Raw genomic sequence first — 18,644 nt, forward strand, 5'->3', positions numbered from 1 at the left:
AGTTATCTGGTGAAGTACAGTGTGAAAGAATTATCCCTAAGATTAGATTTTAAATCCTGACACCCACTCAGCAGGAAACCAAAGACAGCAGGAGCATTTGGAATCCAGTGGGCAGTGTGTGGCTTCCCAGGGCTGGCTGCACAAGGGGCTTTGAGGCAGAGCGGGAGGTGGAGCTGGAAGCCCCACCCCCTTCACCAAGTTGCAGCAGCAGAGTCAGAATGTAACTATTTTAGGCTGTTGAGTCCCACGTTCTGTATCACACATACTTTCTGTTGTCATTGTAGTGTGGGATCATTGTAAGGCATCCCTGAATTCCAGTAAATTTTTCTTTAACAATCAACCAGCATTAATGTACACTATTTGTTTTTCTCTTTCTGACTCACTTCACTGTGTATCACAGACTCTAGGTCCATCCACATCTCTACAAATGACCCAATTTTTTCTTTTTGATGGCTGAGTAATATTCCATTATATATGCACCACCTCTTTATCATCCACTCATCTGTCAATCAACATTTAGGTTGCTTCGTTATTACAAATGGTACTGCTATCAACACTGGAGTGCATGTATTAAAATAATACTTTATGTTGTTTAAAGTGATAAAGGCATTTTAGGTGATAAACTTTAACATGTCATGAAATAGCCCCTATTCAAAGCACTGCAAAATACAGCTGAAGGAAAAGGAGACTGTTATAGGATAAAGAATAAAGAACCAGCCTGTGGAAGATGAAAAACATCTGATGGTCTGGGACCACTTGGTGAAACTCGTTTGGTGTGAGGAGAAACCAGGAAATGCGTACAGTGCTTAGGGTTTGGCTGACCGGACACACTGCATCTCTGGTCCAGGGAAACATTTACAGGGATGAGATTTATCTAAGTTTTGCTTTGCTGACACGTCACCCTGAGTAGGAGAAGCACCATCTTAGACCTGGACAATTATTTCAACATTAACAAAAATAAAACTACTTCCAGGATAAATTGTTCACCTTTCCTGGTGGTAAACTCCCTATGTCCTCAATACAGTCTCACTTATTCCAGAAATAAATTCTGATGGGATTAAGGAGGAGAGGTGGGATATAAGTAAGGAGGGAGGAGGGACGTCTCCCATTAAAGCCTCCACAGGGAAGTCTCACTCCACAGCTGAGCGGTCAGTGGAGGCCACAGGAGAACCTAGTGGCCTGGAGGTGGGTCCGGCTTACGGAATTTCTTCTTCACATCTCAGATTTCTCCAGAAGGCAGACTTGAGAGATCAGGGTCCACAGCATGGAGGCATTTGTTAATTCAGCAAGCGTCGTGTGAGGTCAGCCTGGCGCCCAGCAGTATGTGTGCACTTTGGGACACGTGTGCCCCAGAGCAGAGGGGTGTCTGGTTCTCTGCACAGGCGGGAAGCAGTCAGAGCCTTCACTGTCTTCAGTCACCAGAGCTTGACAGGCTGCCCCGCCGTTCAGGCACTTAGTCGTGTCTGACTCTTTGTGACCCATTCTTTGTGCCTGTGAGCCCACCAGCCTCCTCTGTCCATGGGATTCTCCAGGCAAGAATACTGGATGTTTGAACATATATTATTTCGAATATGACATGCCTGCATATATGGTGTGAGGAGAAGACATTTATCCTCTTTAGGGTTCTCTGGGCTTCTTGGATCGGTGGTTTGGTGTTGACATTGTTTTGGGGGGAGATTCTCAGTCATTGTTGCTTCAAATATTTCTTTTCTTTTTCTCTATCTTGCCTTCTGATAATCCCGTTGTGCATACGTTCCACCCTTGGTACTTCTCCCACAGCCCTTGGATACTACATTTTGTGTTAAGTCTCTGTTCTGGCCTTGCAGTTTGCAGATTTCTACTGATAGATCCTCAAGCTCAGACACTCTTTCCACATCTACTAACATTTCCTCCAACCTACTAACAAGCCCATCAAAGGCATCCTTCATTTCTGAGCAGTGTTTTGGTCTGTGGTATTTCTTCCTAGTTCTTCCTTAGAATGCCCCTCTCCTGCTCTCCTTGCCCAGCTGTTCCCACACGTGTCTGCTTTATCCACTAGAGCCCTCAGCACAGTGATCGTAGCTGATTCACCTTCCAGGTCTGACCATCCCAACATTCCTGCCGTGTCTGCATCTGATGCTCACTCTGTGTCTTCACACTGTCCTTTGCCTTGCAGTATGCCTAGGAATGTTTTCTTGATATCTGGACATGGTGTACTGGGTAAAAGGAACCGTTAATAAACCTTTAGAATGTGGTGGTGAGGTGGGGAAGAGGGAGCATCCACCGCCTATGATGAGGTCTCAGTCTGCCCGTGAACCTGTGCCTCTGGACTGTGAGCCTCCTGTTTCTCCAGGTTTTTCTCCCCCTTGGATGCGACAGCAAGGCTAGATTGGGCTGGATGCTGGGTATTTCCCTTCCCAGGTGAGTCAGGCTCTGAGAAGACCCCAGCAGTTCAGGCTCCAGTTAGTCTCTCCTGAAGGCAGACCTCGGTAAGAACCCCACACTCTGGTGTATTTGAAAATGGTTTCTTCCTCCATTCCCCACTGAAAGCACAAAGGGAGTTTTCTCCCCATCAGTTATGTTGCAGCATTTCCCGCCCCAGCAGGCCTGGTTCCCAAGGTGTCTCCATCATGAGTCTCTGTTCCAGAACCTCGAGCCCCACTAGTCACTGTCCTTCTCTCCAGTCCTGGAGGCAGTGGTGCCCATGTTTTCTCTCCTCTCTTCATGATGCAAGAATTTTCATCCTATTCATTCTTGTTAGCATGCAGTGAAGACTTGAATGAGCTCCTTGAGTGAGAACCTGGAAACCTGAAGACTCATTTTTTTAAGTTATTTAGTGTCCAGTAAGTCTGATGAAATGGGAACTTGCTATAACTCACTTGCACACTCTGTTAAAATTAGACCATCTTATTAGCTCAACGAAATTTTTCCATTTTTTCTTTCATTGTCCTAAGTTCATAAATCCTTATCATAGGTGGAAAGACCATGAATTCTAAGGGATGTGGAGTACATCCTTGTGTCTGTGTCCTGTAACATATTCATATACTCAGTATGTGTTATTTAACACCTGTTATTGGTCAACCATGTTACTGAACAGGACAGACCTGGTTCCTAAGTGCATGGATCTTACCTGCAGGTGGAGGATCAGGATATACAGGTAAATAGAAATAAACACAAAATAATAATAGTGAAAAATGTAAGTGGTGTCATGAGTATATTCTCCAGGTTGAGCTCCTCCTGTGGAGTATGACAGTGTCTCCCTTCTCAGGAGAGGAAAAGACCAAGAATTCTTCTCCAGTATTGGTTCTGTGAGAAGACTGCTGATGTCATCATCAGCTCAGCCCCACTCCAGGCCACTCTGACGTGCTCTCCATGTCTTTTCACAGAGATGTCCTGAGAAGCCCAGGGGAGGCGGCTGTGAAAGCCATCTCTCTGTTACAGGCGGTGGTTGGGGCTCTGGGTAATGCCATCCTTTCCTTCCACAGCATCTCTCCGGTCTTGCTTGACCAGAAAAGGAGACACAGATGCAATTCTCACACACTTGGCCCTGGCCAACCTCCTGGTTCTTCTCTCCCCTGGCATTCCCCACACAGTGGCAGTTTTTGTTTTGAGGAAGCCCCTGCCCGGCCTTGGGTGTGAGTTTGTGCATTACACAGAGGGTGGCTCTCAGCACCGCCCTGTGCTCCACCCCCGTCCTGAGCACCTGTCAGGCCTTCACTCTCATCCCCAGGAGAGCGGAGTGGGCGATGCTCAGAGGAGGGGCCCCCAGGGCCACTGGTCCTTCCTGCTGCACCTGCTGGGTGCTCAGTCTCCTAATGAATATCTGTGTTCCTGTGACAGTCACTGGCCCACAGGACACAGGAAATGATACTGACAATCAAGGGAAGTGGTTCTGTTCATCAAGTCCCAATGCAGCCCCTGTCCTCCTGCGGTCCGTCTCTGATGTCATGTTTATTGGCCTCATGGTCTGGTCCAGTGGCTCCATGGTGCTTCTCCTGCTCAAACACCACCAGAGGGTGCAGCATATTCACACCCCCACTGGGCACCACGGATGCCCCACGGAGACCAGAGCTGCCCACACCATCCTGATGCTGGTGGTCACCCTTATCAACTTTTACATACTGAATTCCATTTTCAATTTTTACACCACTGTTCTTCCGGGGTCTTTGTGGTTGATGCAGGCCACTCTTATTCTGGCTTTGTTTCCCCACTTTTAGCCCCTTCCTCTTGATCCTTAGGGACTCTGGATCTCCTCAGTTCTGCTCATGAGTTGTTGAAATCACTGTTGAAAGGTTTGCTGCTGTTGTTCAGTCGCTAAGTGTTAATTTAAGACCCGATGGACTGCAGCATGCCAGCCTTCCTTGCCTTTCACTATCTCCTGGAGTTTGCTCAAACTCATGTCCATTGAGTCGGTGATGCCATCCAACCATCTCATCCTCTGTCGTCCCCTTCTCCTGCCTTCAATCTTTCCCCGCATCAGGGTCTTTTCTAATGAGTCAGGTCTTAGCATCAGGCGGCCAAAGTACTGGAGCTTCAGCATCAGTCCTTCCAGTGAATATTCAGGACTGATCTCCTTAGGACTAACTGGTTTGATCTCCTTGCTGTCCAAGGTTAAATGTCTATGAGTCAGTTTCTGTACCATCCATGATTGCTGTATTTAGTTATCATCTACCACTTACCCATTTTTATACTTGTTGTTAAACATGCCTAACATCATACTTACAACTTTAACCATCCTCAAGTGTATACTGCAGTGGCAATCAACACAATGCAGGCAGCCATCACCGCTACCTAGACGCTTGGTATCATTAAAACAATCACTGGCCCTTCTCTCTACTCAGCCCAGACTCTCTGTTCTGCTCTGTCTCTAGGGATCTGCCTGTTCGGGGCACTTCATATATGCAATATATGCAGAGTCATAATACTGTTTGTCCTTCTGTGTATGCCTTGTCTCCCTAAGCATAATGTCCTCAAGGTCGTTCTGCCTTGTGGCTGATATCAAACTTCCACATTTTATGGCTGAAATCCAGCCCATTCTACATACACGCATTTCATTAACCTGCTCAGTCACTGATGGACACTTGTGCTGTCTACTCTGCTGGCTGTTGTGAACAGTGTCCATGTGAACATGGGTGTGTGAGCTTAGTTTCATGTACACCTGGGAGACATGGCTGTGTCCTGGGCATGTGTGTGTGTAACCTTTAGAGAAATCACCAAATGTTTCCACAGCTATTGCTCCATTTCCTATTCCTACCAGCAATGCACAAGTGTTTCAGTTTCTCCCTATTTTCTCCAGTATTTGCCATTTCCCATTTCTTGAATGTACCCACCCTAGCAGGTGTGAGGTGGTATCTGTGGTTTTCATCAGCTCTTCCCCAATGGCTAATGATGCTGAGCAGCTTTTCAGATATTTGCTGGCTGTTTGTTATGTCTTTGGAGAAATGTCCTTTTTCAAGTCCTTGCACATTTTTGTATGGGGTTGGTTTTGTTCATTTGGGGGTTGTATTTTATACATTCTGAATACTGAATCCTTTTCAGTGTCAGACTGGCAAGTTATTTTCCACTGGTCTGCAGTTTGTCAGGTTGCTGCTGTCCGTGGGGGGCAGTTCTTTAGAGACCCGCAAGTTGGTCTGCGGCTACAGGCGGGGCTGTGTGGCACGCTACAGGTAAAGGGGGTCTGACTGGAGCTCTAATCACATCCATCTTTAGCACCTAGCTTGATTCACATTTTTAAACAATCGTTTTTTGTCCTTATAATGATTGAAGTTGTATGTTGTGTGTGCTCAGACGCTCAGTTGTGTCCAACTCTTTGCGACTCCCATGGACTGCAGCCCACCAGGCTCCTCTGCCCATGGGATTCTCCAGGCAAGAATACTGGAGGGGGTTGCCATTTCCTTCTCCAGGGGACCTTCCCAACCCAAGGAGTTCTTCATCTCTGGTGTCTACTGCACTGGCAGGTGGATTCTTTACAACTTGTACCACCTGGTAAGTCTTAAGTTTGCCTGTGCAATTGAAGGCGGGGGTGGGGGGGTGGCGGAGATTTGAGGTGGTCAGTGGGAACACTCCAGGAGGCAACACAGAAGTGATTCTGGCTGTGGTGTCATGAAGCTCTTCCCCTTCGGTTCGTCCCCTTTGACAATGTGGGGTTAACTGCTGTAGAGTGTGTGTTGTGTGTGAGTTGCTCAGTCGTGTCCAACTCTTTGCAACCCCCTGGACTGTAGCCCGCCAGGCTGCTCTATGGGATTCTCCAGGCAAGAACACTGGAGTGGGTTGCTATTCCCTTCTCCAGAGGATCTTCCCCACCCAGGGATCAAACCCTGGCCTCGTGCATCACAGGCAGATTTTTACCTGAGCTACAGGGAAGTCTGTAGGCACCCCCCACCACATACAAACCAACACCAAACCGTTCCTAGCCAGTGCAATCTCCAAAATTCTCTAGGGGAGGCACTGCGAGGGGGGCTTAGAAGAAACTAGATCTGGGGGACGTTGGACAACGGTTGAGCAGAGAGAGGAGTCGGGGGCAGGTGATCCTCTCTAGAGTTTCCTGCGCTGGAAAGCATCAGTTAAAGCTGTATTTTAAGGAACACATGTTAAATAGTACTCATGGAAACTCTTAAGTGTTCAAACAAAAGTAAAATAAAGTGGAAGAAATAAAAGAATTAGCCCAGGGGGCCTTCCTGGTGGCTCAGCGGTAAAGAATCCGTCTGCAAATGCAGGCGACGCAAGAGATTAAGGTTCGATCCCTGGATCAGGAAGATAGCCTAGAGAAAGGCATGGCAACCCACTCCAGCATCCTTGCCTGGATGAGAATCCCATGGACAGAGAGCCTGGTGGCTACAGCCTGTGGGGTCGCAAAGGGTCAGATATGACTAGACAACTGAGCAGAGAACAGGCAAGACGACACGCTCATAGGGAACAAGACGGCAAAAGGAACGCGGCTTTGGTGAAAAGCCTCTGGGACGCCTACCTTCGTCCTACCATCACGGTTTGAGGGGGCCAAGGGGCTCCGTGGGGGGGGTTGAGGGCATGTGGGGGGGGGGGGTGCAGGGGAGGGCAGGTGAGTGTGGGCCGTGCTGAGGATGTGGGGGCCCTGGGACAGGAAGCATGTCCCGCCGGACTATACTCACCAGAACCCCGCCCCGCTCCCCGCAGAACACGTCCGGCCAACCTCAACCGGCCAGAGCAAGTTCCCTGGGTCTCCACCCTCCCTGGGGCAGCGGGGTGGCCCCTCTTCCGTCCGTCCCGGCACCGGGGGCGCACAGAGATAGCTCTAGGGTCGAGGACCTGCCAGGCTCCCATGCCAGTCCCCCAGACCTTGGAGGGGGGGCGTCCAGCGGGGCAGCCCGGGCGTCCGTGCAGGCCACCCTGCACCCTGGAGGTGTGCCCTGACCTCACCCGGAGCGGGGGCACCTCCTGGGAAAGGACGTGGGTCAGCTGATCTCGGGGCACCCGGCCCATGGGTCCCCCAAGGCTCCCAAGCCAGAGCCAGTTGAGAGAACGGCTGCAGGTGCACCCCACAGTGGGACCTCGTCCCTTGAGTGTGGCGGGATACCCGCGAAGCCCAGTAACCCAGGTGTTTTCTGGGGACCCCGGAGGCCTGCAGATCCCCTGACCCAGGGCCCCGAGCCCCAGGCGGCAGGTGTGTGTGCGTACACCGAGTCCTCACCAACAACCCACGAGCCCAGCCCCATTCTCAACACCGTCCATGCCCCACCTCCGGCCTGGTCAGCTTTCCAGATGGCCAGGGGACTGCAGCCCCACCACCCACGGAGCCCCCTCCCACCCCCGACACAGAACCCCCATGGCACCCGGAGTCAGAGAAATCGAGGCTCCCCCTACCCCACAGGAGGCAGACGGACTGCAAGCCCCGGACCCCTGGGGGAAGGGGCCGCAGAACCCATGAGTGGGACGGGGTCTCCGTGCCCGTGAGAATTGCCATTTATTCCCGAAGTTGCCAAAATCATCACCGAGGATTCACCGAGGGGTGCGTGAGGGGAGGAGGAGGCTCAAACACTGATTGAGGGCCAGTCAGGAGCTGGGGGAGGGGAACGGGCGGGGCCCCCGCTGCCCCTCCCCCTTCTAATGCCGTGGGAAGGGTCCTCCTCCGGCCAGCACCCTCCCCAGCCGCGTCCAGTTTCTCTCAGGGAGGCGGGCGGGGGACACAGGAAGAGGCTGTAGTGTGAGTGGGCCCCAGGAGGGGGAAGGGCGCTGGGGGGGGCAGGGTCCCCCGATTCACATGCACTCACAACACTGGTCTCCCAGGGAGCAGAATGGGGGGAGGCCCCTCCCGCCCTGGATTATAGGAGGAAGGGGTTAGTGTTGGGGGCCGGGGGTCCCGGGGGCATCATGGGGGGCAGGCCAGGGCCCCCGCCGAGGGGAGAGATGTACGTGGGCGGCGCTCCCGCAACCGGGGGCACAGGGCTGATCCGGAGCTGGTTCAGGGTGAGCGTCGCGGGGGGCGCAGGCTGGAAGGGGTTGGTGACGGAGGGACCGGTGGCCGGGGCTCCTGCGGGGAGGAGGGCGCGGCAGTCAGGGGTCTGCCCCCCATCCCCGCGCCCCCCGCCCCGGCAGCCACACTCACCGCTCGGCAGGAAAGGGTTGGAGGCCTTGGCCCCGGGCGCTGCGGGGCCCGGCCGGCTCACCAGCGAGTCCAGGTCCACCAGCGCGGCGTTGGGGCCCAGGAAAGACTCGGGCGTCTTGCGCGTGGGCGGCGTGGGCGTCGGGGCGGCCGCGGGTGGGGGGCTCCCCACAGCCTCAGCCAGAGAGCCCCCGACCCCGCTCATGTCGAAGGCGCCGGGGCTGCGGGCAGGCACCTCTCCTGCGAGCAGCTCCAGCTCCCCTGAAGGGACCGCAGAGGGGCTCAGGGGGAGACCCCGAGACGCAGGGCCTGGGAGAGGGGCCCCGAGCCACCCGCAGCAGGCCGTGGTCCAGGGACCAGGCCTCCACCTCAGGCGCACAGAGGGGGCAGGCCCAGCGGCAGGGACAGCTCCTCGGAGGCTGACACACGTAGGGAACGCCAGGCGGGGTCAGGTGGACCGAGTACCCTTCGCGGGGCCTTGTTTTGTTTTTTTAACGATACCAGAACCCCAGCTATGTTGGGGAAAAGGCACAAAAGCAGCTGCAGAGGGGCTGGAGGAGACCCCGGCGGGCTGCCTCCACGAAGAGAGCATCGCTCGGACATGGACAGCGCACAGAGGTCTCCCAGGAGCCGGGCGCGCAGGCCAGGCCGGCGGGCACCACGCTCGTCCTGAGCCGAAACCCCAGCAGGCAGGTGAGGAGGGGTACGTGGCCTGCAGAGGGGCCCTGGGGACACGGGGTGCCCTGCCAGGGTCACAGGCCCAGCAGCACCTGGGGAGCTAAAGAGGGGACGCCCCGCACCACCTTTGCAGCTTTTCCCTCAAAACCTGCCATCACATCAAAAGACACGTGCTCATCTCTGAACACAGACGGGTGAGAGAGCACGGCCGCCCAGCGCGGGCGGGGTGGGGGCTCACCTGTGCTGCTCCCAGAAGCCGGCAGGGCCGTGCGCAGGCGGTCGAAGTCAGAGAACTCGTCGGCCTCCGTGTCAAAGCCCCCCACCACTGTGCGGGGGTCAAGATGGCACTCAGCTTCCCCGGGACCCAGGAGACCGGACCCCTCACACACCAGGGGTCTGCCCCCCTGCCCAGTCCCCCTCCAGTACCTGCAGTGCCATTGGTGCTGGGCTTGGCAGGGGACCCCCCCCAGGGGTCTGAGAAGGCCGGGGCCGGTGCCCAGGGATCCGAGGCCGGGGTTCCGCTAACTGGGGCCCCACCTGGGGCAGGAAGGAGGCGTGTGAGGCACTGGCACTCTCCTCTGCCCCCTAAGTCAGGTGACCCGCGGCCGCGGGCCCAGCCCCTCCCACCTAGCCCCCATTCCCCGATCCCTGAGGCCACCTCCAGCCCCACAGCTACCAGTCCCCCACCCCCGGGGCTGCACACCGCAGGCAGGGGTTCTCACCATCAGACCCCCCCCAGGGGTCGGGTGCTGGTCCTTCTCCAGCCGCAGGGGCCTGGGTCCCCCCCCAAGGGTCAGCGGGGGGCCCTGCAGGGGCAGCAGGCCTCCAGGGGTCCCCAGAGGCCGGTGTAGGGGCTGGACCCCCCCAAGGATCAGCAGCCTGAGGGACAGGAGGTCCCCCCCAAGGGTCCGAGGCGGGGGCAGCCGTGGGGAGGGCGGCAGCCATGGACACAGGGGCCCCCCAGGGATCAGTGGCAGGAGCAGCAGCTGGGGCCGTGAAGACATCAGCAAGATCCATGAGGGACGACTGCAGGAAGAAAGAGAACGGGGGGGTGAGGGGACCCTGGACTGAGAGGGCACCCCGGGGGAAGAGGGTAGAAAAGTACCCAGAAGGAGGAGGAGGGAACCCCAGACCCCGATTGAGGAACCCAGGGTATGGTAGAAAAGTACCCAGAAGGAGGAGGGGACCCCGGGGGATAGAGAGGTGATCCGGGGGGTGCAGAGAACTGCCTAGAACAGGAAGAGGAGTGGAGATGACCCCAGACCAGGCCTAAAAAGAAAGACACTCCAAGAGCAGGAAGGGAAGAGGTAGGGAGGCAGCCCACCAGGAGGCTGAGCTTCCACGCCAACCAGCCCTGAAGGACTGGGGACCAATGCCAAAGCCACCCCAGGGCCCCTTGCCCCGCCCCAGTTCATGGGCTCCAGGCAGCACAGCAACGCACACACCGATCCCAGGCTGTCCCCGAGGTGAGCCACGTCCCCCTGGATACAGAGGGACCTCCGAGGAGCAGGGAGCCGTGTGCACACTGAGGTCACCTTTGGCCCAGGGCCACACTCACCTCCTCCTGGCCCGCGGTCTCTCTCTTGCTCTCCTCTATGGCCATCTGCAGCCGCAGGTCATCCCCACGGCGGATCCGCTCCTCCTGATCCACCCGGAGTGGCAGGCGGGGAGGGGTCAAACTCTGGGTGACTGGACTCTCACTGCGCCCCCACCCACCCCCAAATGCATGGCCCCAGAACCCCCACACCCAGACAAGGCGACTGAAAATTAACATGGGATGTGGACGAAGGTGCGAAGTGAAGGGACACGGGGGCGGGGCGGGGGCAGAGTGAGGGTGCTGTGCGGGAACAGCCGGGGGCAACGGCGCCTGACGCAGGGGTCTCCTCCAGTGGGGTGGGGGTGCTGGAGGCTGCGAGCAGGGCGCCCTCAGCCCAGAGCAGATACACACGTGGGGGGGGGGGGGGGGGGCACGGTCTGACACTGGGTCCCACAGAAGCTGCAGCGGGAGTGTGCGAGAGTGGGAACCTAGGGAGGGTCTTAGGGGAGCCTGGAGGTCGGGGAAGCTGCTCTGACCTTATCGTGCTCCTCGCGGCTCAAACTAAGGGCCAGCTGGAGTTGGGCGTCATCCTCGGGGCCGCAGGACGGGGGCTGGGGGAGAGAGCGCGTGAGGGGGCGGGGCCAGGGGAGGGGGCGGGGCCGGAGTGTGAAGGGCGGGGACTGAGGAAAGAGTGTGAGGGGGCGGGGCTGGGGAGGGAGAGCGTGAGGGGCGGGGCCCCGTGAGGCTGGGAGAGCGAGCGAACACGCAAACACGCCAAACACGCGAGGAGGGAGACAGAGCCGGAGCCAGACGGACCTGGTGAAGAACAGCAGAGACAAGCTGGGGTAGGGCCAGTCCTCCAGAGAGGAGGGGGGACGCAGAGGGAGAGCTGGAGGGGCGGAGGTGAGGCGTGGAGATGGAAACAGAACGGACTCGGACCCGCGGCCCGCGACCCCACGGCGCTGGACCGGTACCTGGTCGGCCTCCTCCTTGCTCATGGCTAGCGCCAGCTGCAGCTGCAGCTCCTCCTCCCCGCTGCTCTGCGGCCAGGCCTGCTCCGCCTCGGGCGGGGGCCCAGAGCCCACGGCTGCGGAGGAAGCTGAGGGAACACAGCCACTGAGACCCCAAGAAGACGGGACCCCACAGAGGACAGAGTCTGAGATGCCCCATGCCCCCAGTGGGATGCAGGCTCCGAGGCTGAGGAGCGGTGAGGCAGCCCCACCTGGAAGAAGGACTGGAGCAAGGAGGGCCTGGGCAGAAGCCAGCTGGTGCAGGGCAGGGCCCTGCGGACCTCCGAGCCAGCAGCCTAAGCTCCTGCTCTCGGTTGGGGGATAAATGGCCTCCTTCCCCCTCTCCAGGATTGGAGAGCTCCGGACTGCTCCCACTAGGGAACCTGGCATCTCGGTCTCCAGGGCTGGGCCGGGGGCTGGATGCTGGGAGGGGACAGCCTGCACGGCTGGCCCCCACCCTGCTCTAGGCACCAGGGGTGAGTGAACAAAGGCTGAAGAGAAAACGGGGGGCAAAGACCAGAGGGAGCACCAGCCTTGCCCTGCAGCCCCAGCCCTGAGCATTGCACCGCTCCACCCTGACCACGGTCAGCAGAGAAGCCCCCACCCGTCCGCTGGTGTCTCGCCGCAATGCCAGCCTGGGGTGACCCCCGCTTACCCGTGGCGGTCTGTGCCAGCTTCTCCTTGGTCTTGAGCGCATGGGCGCGCTCCTCCCGCAGCCGGTCCTCGTCGCGCAGCAGGGCCACCAGCTGCCTGGCCTTCTCACGCACGTTCACGCCCTGGTCCTTGCCATCGCGGTCCACGTACTGGAAGTCCTTCAGCGTCTGCACGGCATACATGTTCTCCTTGCACTGCTGTGACACGCGCTCCGAGCCCGTCTTGATGAGGTACTCCATCAGCGTCATGGCCTGCAAGGGCATCGCCTCGTCACCCAGGGCCCAGGGGCACAGTGTGCCCGGCTGGACCTGGAGAACAGCTCCCCGGCAGCAGGAACCGAGCCCCAAGAACAGAGTGTGCCAGCTCGCTCACAGGAGCATCCAAGGGGGCAAACCCAGAGCTGGGACTTGGGGAACGAAGATGCTCTGAACGAGGTGGGTGATGACGGCGCGACGCCGAGCCCCTGGATGACAAGGACGAACTGTGGGGCGCGACCTCTGTGTGTCTCAAGGCACGGGGCGGGGGTGGGGGGTGGGGGGGGGTGTGGCTGGCCCGCAGCCCACACAGGTGTTCCTGAGCAGCACAGACCTGCCGTTTCGAAAAAATGAAGACAAAAGTCCACGCAGCTGGACCTGGAAGGTTACACTCAGGTGCCCAGTGCACACCCAGAGCCTAGCAAGTGCCGTCTGAGGCAGGGATTCCACCCCCGCCTGGCATGACTGGAGGACCACAGCCTCAGAAGGGGGAAGAAACAGCCTTTGGGATCTTCTCATTTTACAACATGGGGACAAACCTCTTTCCCAACAAGTTAGATGGGAATAGCCCGCAGTCCACACCTCGGGCAAGGCCTCTAGGAGCGAGGGAGGCCCCGGCCGCGGTCCTCGGGCAGAGGGCACATGCGGTCTGCAGGTGACACCCGGGCCTCCCAGACCCGCTGCACCGCCCTGGGCTGCCATGTCAGCAGGGGGGCCACCCTGGGGTCACGCTGCGAGCCACACTGGAGTTCACCCGGGTCACGTCTCCGCTGCCTTCCCGGGAGCCCAGCCGAGGTCTGGCACGGCTCCCGGGGGTGTGTCGATACGGTTACCAGATTGCTGAGATTAGCCTTTAACCCATCCAGAGGTGTTTACACCTCACCCCGCATGGGGACCACAGGCTCCTGACCCCTGGGCCAGCCGTGCCCTGGGGTTCAGTGGCTTCCCGGGGTCACAGCCACACATGACAGCAGTCCCCGAGGGAAGGGGGACGCCAACAGTATGCTCCGGGCGGCCCGCACACTGGACCGACCACCGCAGCCCAGTCCAGAAGCAGCCCTGGCGCCAGCCTCAGAACTCTCATCTCAGGGCTCTGAGCACTCTGGAACTGCAGTCTGCAGTCTGTGAACACGGGGACGACCTAACCCCCAGGGGAACGACACGTGTGAGCGCCGTGCAGCCGCCACCCCCCGCCCTCCACACAGGAAGCAGGCACCAGTGACCGCGGTCCCGGGAGTCGCCCTCACCACCTCAGGCGCCACTGTCCCCGGGAGACGAGCTACCCATCCCCGCCCCAGGCACATGGAGGGCCGGCGGGCTGCCCCACGGGTCCGGCCATCGGTGTGCGCCAGCAGGGCTCAGGAGCTCGCCCGGCGGGAGCCAGGGTGCCCGTCCTGAGCGCAGCCCCACCCAGGCCCCACGCCGACAGCACTTCCCTCACAGCAGGTGCGGCTGGAGCTCCAGCTAGTGGGCACCGCTGCAAACCTGCACGCCAACGCCGGGCGGGGGGTGGTGGGGGCAACCTTGGAGAAAGTGCCTCCGCCGCCCTCACCCACAGCCCAGTCACCAGGCCCCGTCCCTCCCCAAGAAGTGACTCAGGCAATCAGTGACCCGAGCAGGGCGTGGCAGGGAGCCAGCGCTGTGGGGCCCTGCAGCCTCCCTGGGCCAGGCGGCTGGGCCAGCACGGACTCCAGGCCACGAGACCAGCGCCTGTTCTGCCCACCCCACACAGAGCAGACCCTCAACCGCCAAAGTTCACGGACAGGACTCCTCGGCGCTCCTGGGCCCAGGAACCCACTCTCCAGAGGCAGGCCCCAGCCCTGCCACTCCTGGACCCGCCTTGAGATGCCAGGCCTAAGGCCCCCAGAGCAGAAGTGAAACGGGAGAGGGCCATGTGCAGCCGAGTTCCCGTCCCCCAAAGCCTGGGGTCTGTCTGTCTGTCTGTGCACTGGATGGGGGCGTGTGTGCATAGCACCGGGCTGGGGCACGAACACGGGCCCAGAAATCCCAGTTCTGGAAAATGGCAAGCGACCCAGCCAGCCATCCCCGCCGTGTGTGTAAGAGCAGACGGTGCAAGCCACTCAAAATTCCACCGGCAGCTAGCCGGTCATGTCCACTGTTATCAGCCCAAATTTAAACACTTGGGAAGGTGGTTGTTTTTTTTTAAGGAACAAACCTCAGTTCTCCTACTGGGGAATGATCCCTAAGACCCAGACTTGTTTTCCTTTTTAAAAGCAAGGAATGACTTACAGTAAAACTCCTTCTTTCTCACACAGCTCTGAGTTCTGGCAATCAGACATGGCAGTGTGAGCACCACCGCAGCAAAGATAGAGCCGTCCCGCACCCCCACTCTCCCGGGGCTACCACCCTGCCTAGAGCCCCACTCAGAGGACCCCAGGGCCGACAGGAGCTGCAGAGGGGGCTGGACTTGGGGCACACGGAAGTGGACACGGAGCACCCACGTAGGCCTTCAGAGCGGACCAGCCTAGAACCCGCTGCTTCTTCAAAGTTCCCAAGGCTTGGGGCTCCCCTGATGGTACAAGGGATAAGAATCCAGCTGCCAACGCAGGAGACATGGTTCCATCCCTGGTCCACGAAGATCCCACATGCTGCCGAGCAACTAAGCCCGAGCACCACAAGCATGAGCCTAAATGTCCTCGAGCCCGTGCTCCGCGACAAAAGCAGCCACTGCAGCGAGAAGCCCGCCACGGCAACCACAGCCCAGCACAGCCTTAAACAATGGTCTCACTTCTACAAGGAGAAAAAAAAACACAAAGCTAAAAATTCTTAAAATCGCTACATTTGTTGCCTTCACTGAAAAGACACAGAATTCCAGCTCCTCCAGAAATGTGGGCCCACCTCCGGGTGCCCCCCAGTCAGCTGCCCCCCTTGCCCGGCGGGCCCCCCCCAACACTGACCTTGTAGACGTGCCGCCAGTTCTTGCCATGGTCGTTGAGCCGCTTCCAGATCATGCTCATGATCTCGGAGAAGGCGACCACATTGTAGGTTAGGTCGGCGATCTCGGACATGAGTGAGCTGGACGGGCCCCAGGGGTCGTTGCTCGTGGCCTCCCGCACCTTGATCTCGGCCTCCGAGTAGTTGTGGACGATGTTCTTCACCTGGCGCCGCAGCGAGGAGGTCGACATGGTGGCAGGGGGCAGGGGCGAGCCTCGGGGTGAGCAGAGCCAGGCAACTGGAAGGGGGGAGGCGGCGCGGCAGCGACGGGCAGGTCACCGCATCTGCGGGTGGAGAGGACCTTCGAAACGGGGCGTGGGGCCTGCGGCCGCCTGGCCCTCAAAGCACAGGACGGGGGTCCCGCCGCAGCCGGCGAGGCTCCGCCTGAGTCACCCCGCCGTCTCTCAGTTCCTCAATTGTGCCCAGCACCTTCCTGCTCGGGTGGCAGAGCGTACAGGGGAGCCAAGGGCCCTTGGGGCACGCCCCAGCCAACACTTCCTAGCCTGCACCTCCAGAGCCTCAGTTTTCTCCTCTGTAAGATGGGGCTGCGATCCAGAGTCTAGACACCCAGAGGGAAGCCGGGGGTGGGGACGCACGCTGTCCCCGTGGGTGGGTCCTGAGACAGCCACCCCGCTCTTCCTCCTGTCCTCCGCTGGGCTCCGCAGGAACCTCCAGCCTGACCCACCCCCACACCAGGGCTTGTCCTCGTGATTTCCTAAGCGTGTCTGACTCGGGCTGAGGCCACCCCCGGAGCTCATGGGGGCAGCAACCACACAGCTCTGGACAGACGAGGCTTTTCCCAGCAGAAGAGTTGGCCCGGAAGAGCCACTCAGTAAACGGAGCAGGAAGGAAGGGGGGGCGGGCAGAAGAGACCTCCAGAGCAGGTGGGGGCAGAAATGAGGGCACACAGGGAGGGGGCAGAGGAAGGGAGATGGCCAGGAGGGGGTCCGCCGGGGAGGGGGACGCGGCATCCCGAGGGGGGGGGCGATAAAGAGTGCAGCCCCCTAGCTGGGCCCCGGCGGTGTGCCAGGCACTCGGGGAGCACGGGACATGTGTGATCTCATTTAACACAGACGCCAGGTTCTAACAGGAGGAGATGGGTCACAGAGCTAAAGCGCCCAGCCAAGGTCACGCACTAGGCAGGCGGCGCAGACTCTGTCCCAGGCCACCTCAGGCTCCAAAACAGGTCCTTTTAACTTAACCTGTGCTGAGGGAAAGGCGACGGAGAAGAAACAAAAGGGGGACGGGGATCCACGAAGCCCTCTGCAGCCCGCGCCCAGGGCCACGCCTGCGCCTCTGCTCCGCTGCACAGGCCGTGCGGGATTCGCCGATGACTCAGGGGGAGGAAGCCAGGCCCGGGCACCCCCGGGGCAGCCGGGTCCCAGAGCAGGCTCTGACCATTGCCCACAGCCTCTCCTGTGGAGACCTCCTATCACCTGAGTCCCTGCCCAGAGCGCAGGGGAGCCAGGCACTCGGAGACGGCTGTGAATGGTTAGAGGGAAAAGGCTAGGGATAGCGACAGGCCCAGCCGGACACAGAGCAGGAGAGGAGGGAAGGAGAGAGAAGAGAAAAAGGCACAGAGAAACCTGGGCAGAGACAGGGACAGATAAAGCAGCGAGACAAGAGTGAGGCAGGGAGGCAAGGAGAGAAGGCAGAGGCCCAGAAACGAACAGAGGCTCAGCTGGGACTGAGAATCAGACAAGGAAAAGGGGAAAGAACAACAAAACCTGGGTCCAAATTCTGGCCTCCCTGGGATGCAGTTTGCTCAACTCTGAAATAAAGAAAAGGATTTCCAGCTGCCGAGTTTGTTGATTAAATACAATGGGAACATAAAGTACTCGACTCTGCGACCCACAGATAGTAGGAGCTCAATAACACTGGCTGATTTTCATTATCAGAAAAAAAACATTTTCGAAAGACGACATGCTATCTTAACACAGTGTGTTTATACTAAAGGGCGTTAGAAGAAATACTCAACACAGCAAAACTAAGACTTCATAGGTACCGCTAAGAAGGAGACTAGGTTTTTCACAATTGGCTGACCCAAACAAAATTGCTAGATCAAATAAAAGACAAATGATATGGCAAAATTCTCCAAGAGTTACTCAGATATCAAACCTTAACCGTGTGGAACAGAAAATCTACAAGTAATAATGGGAACCAGAGCTCCCAGCAGCTAAGGACAAGCTAGTGACAGGGGCAGCATCACCTCCGTTATTAGGCACGGCTGCCCTACTATTTTAAAGACTAGGGAACTGTCTGGTCAGCTTATAAATACTACAGGCTGCACAAAGTGGGCCTCTGACTGCAGAGTCGGGCTCTTCACGCCTCACTCATGAACCTGGGAGGAATGCCAGATCCCAGACCAAGCGACAGACCCGCTGAGAGGGACTCGGGGCCGGAGGAGACGAGCACCGGGACAAACATGACGGGAGGACGGGGGCGAGAGAGGCACAGACCGGAGACACGGGCATTAGTCCTGACCCTCCGACGCCGAGACGTGACAGAAAAACAAGACCGGGAAAGACACACGGGGACGAGCGCTCTGTGGAAACGCCGAGACACACACGGACACGAGCACCGGCGAGGCCCAGGTGGGGCCCGCGGGAAGCAGACGCGGAGAGACGGACAGCCGCGGGCGGTCCAGGCCGGGCGGGCGCAGACACGCGAAGGCCTCCGAGCTGCCCGAGCGCGCCCGCCCAACCCCCCGGGCCCGCGCGCGCTCACCTCGGGCCGCTCACGCCGCGCTCCGGGGGCTCATGGCGGGCAGCCCCCTGCCCCCGCTCGGCCTCGGTGTCACGGGGCGCGCTCCGGGCCTCGGGCGGCGGACGCGGAGCCGCGCTCGGACGCACGCGCGGATGCACGGAGGGCCGCACGTCGACGGCCCCGCCGCCCCGCCGCCCGGGAGGGGCGCGGAGAGCCGGGCGGGGGAGGGGAGCCGCCGAGCGGACGGGAAGCAACCGAAGAAGGCGACGGACCGGAAGCGGAAGTGACCCCGC

The 18,644-nt window shown here is 58.8% G+C and overlaps 1 protein-coding gene and 1 pseudogene across 4 annotated transcripts; one reads left to right on the top strand and one right to left on the bottom strand.

Moving 5' to 3' along the window:
* The first annotated feature begins 3,351 nt into the window (after window positions 1-3,351).
* LOC133052027 (vomeronasal type-1 receptor 4-like) lies at window positions 3,352-4,248 on the top strand (annotated as a pseudogene).
* A 3,651-nt stretch (window positions 4,249-7,899) lies between these two features.
* On the bottom strand, window positions 7,900-18,501 carry EPN1 (epsin 1). Of its 4 annotated transcripts, none has more exons than XM_061140227.1 (11): window positions 18,373-18,501; window positions 15,609-15,929; window positions 12,438-12,687; window positions 11,747-11,871; window positions 11,309-11,383; window positions 10,794-10,877; window positions 9,958-10,261; window positions 9,662-9,772; window positions 9,474-9,560; window positions 8,561-8,818; window positions 7,900-8,485 (listed from the first exon to the last, which is right to left on the bottom strand). In XM_061140227.1, exons 2-11 carry the CDS (start codon window positions 15,834-15,836, stop codon window positions 8,277-8,279), a joined length of 1,731 nt encoding a protein of 576 aa, XP_060996210.1. In that variant the 5' UTR covers window positions 15,837-15,929; window positions 18,373-18,501; the 3' UTR covers window positions 7,900-8,276. The 4 variants fall into 4 exon arrangements, with proteins under 4 accessions (XP_060996210.1, XP_060996211.1, XP_060996212.1 ...); XM_061140228.1 differs by lacking the exon at window positions 18,373-18,501 and adding an exon at window positions 17,373-17,390; XM_061140229.1 differs by lacking the exon at window positions 11,309-11,383.
* Window positions 18,502-18,644: the final 143 nt, after the last annotated feature.

This window comes from Dama dama, chromosome 4 (genome assembly GCF_033118175.1).
Source record: "Dama dama isolate Ldn47 chromosome 4, ASM3311817v1, whole genome shotgun sequence".
Lineage (NCBI taxonomy): Eukaryota > Metazoa > Chordata > Mammalia > Artiodactyla > Cervidae > Dama > Dama dama.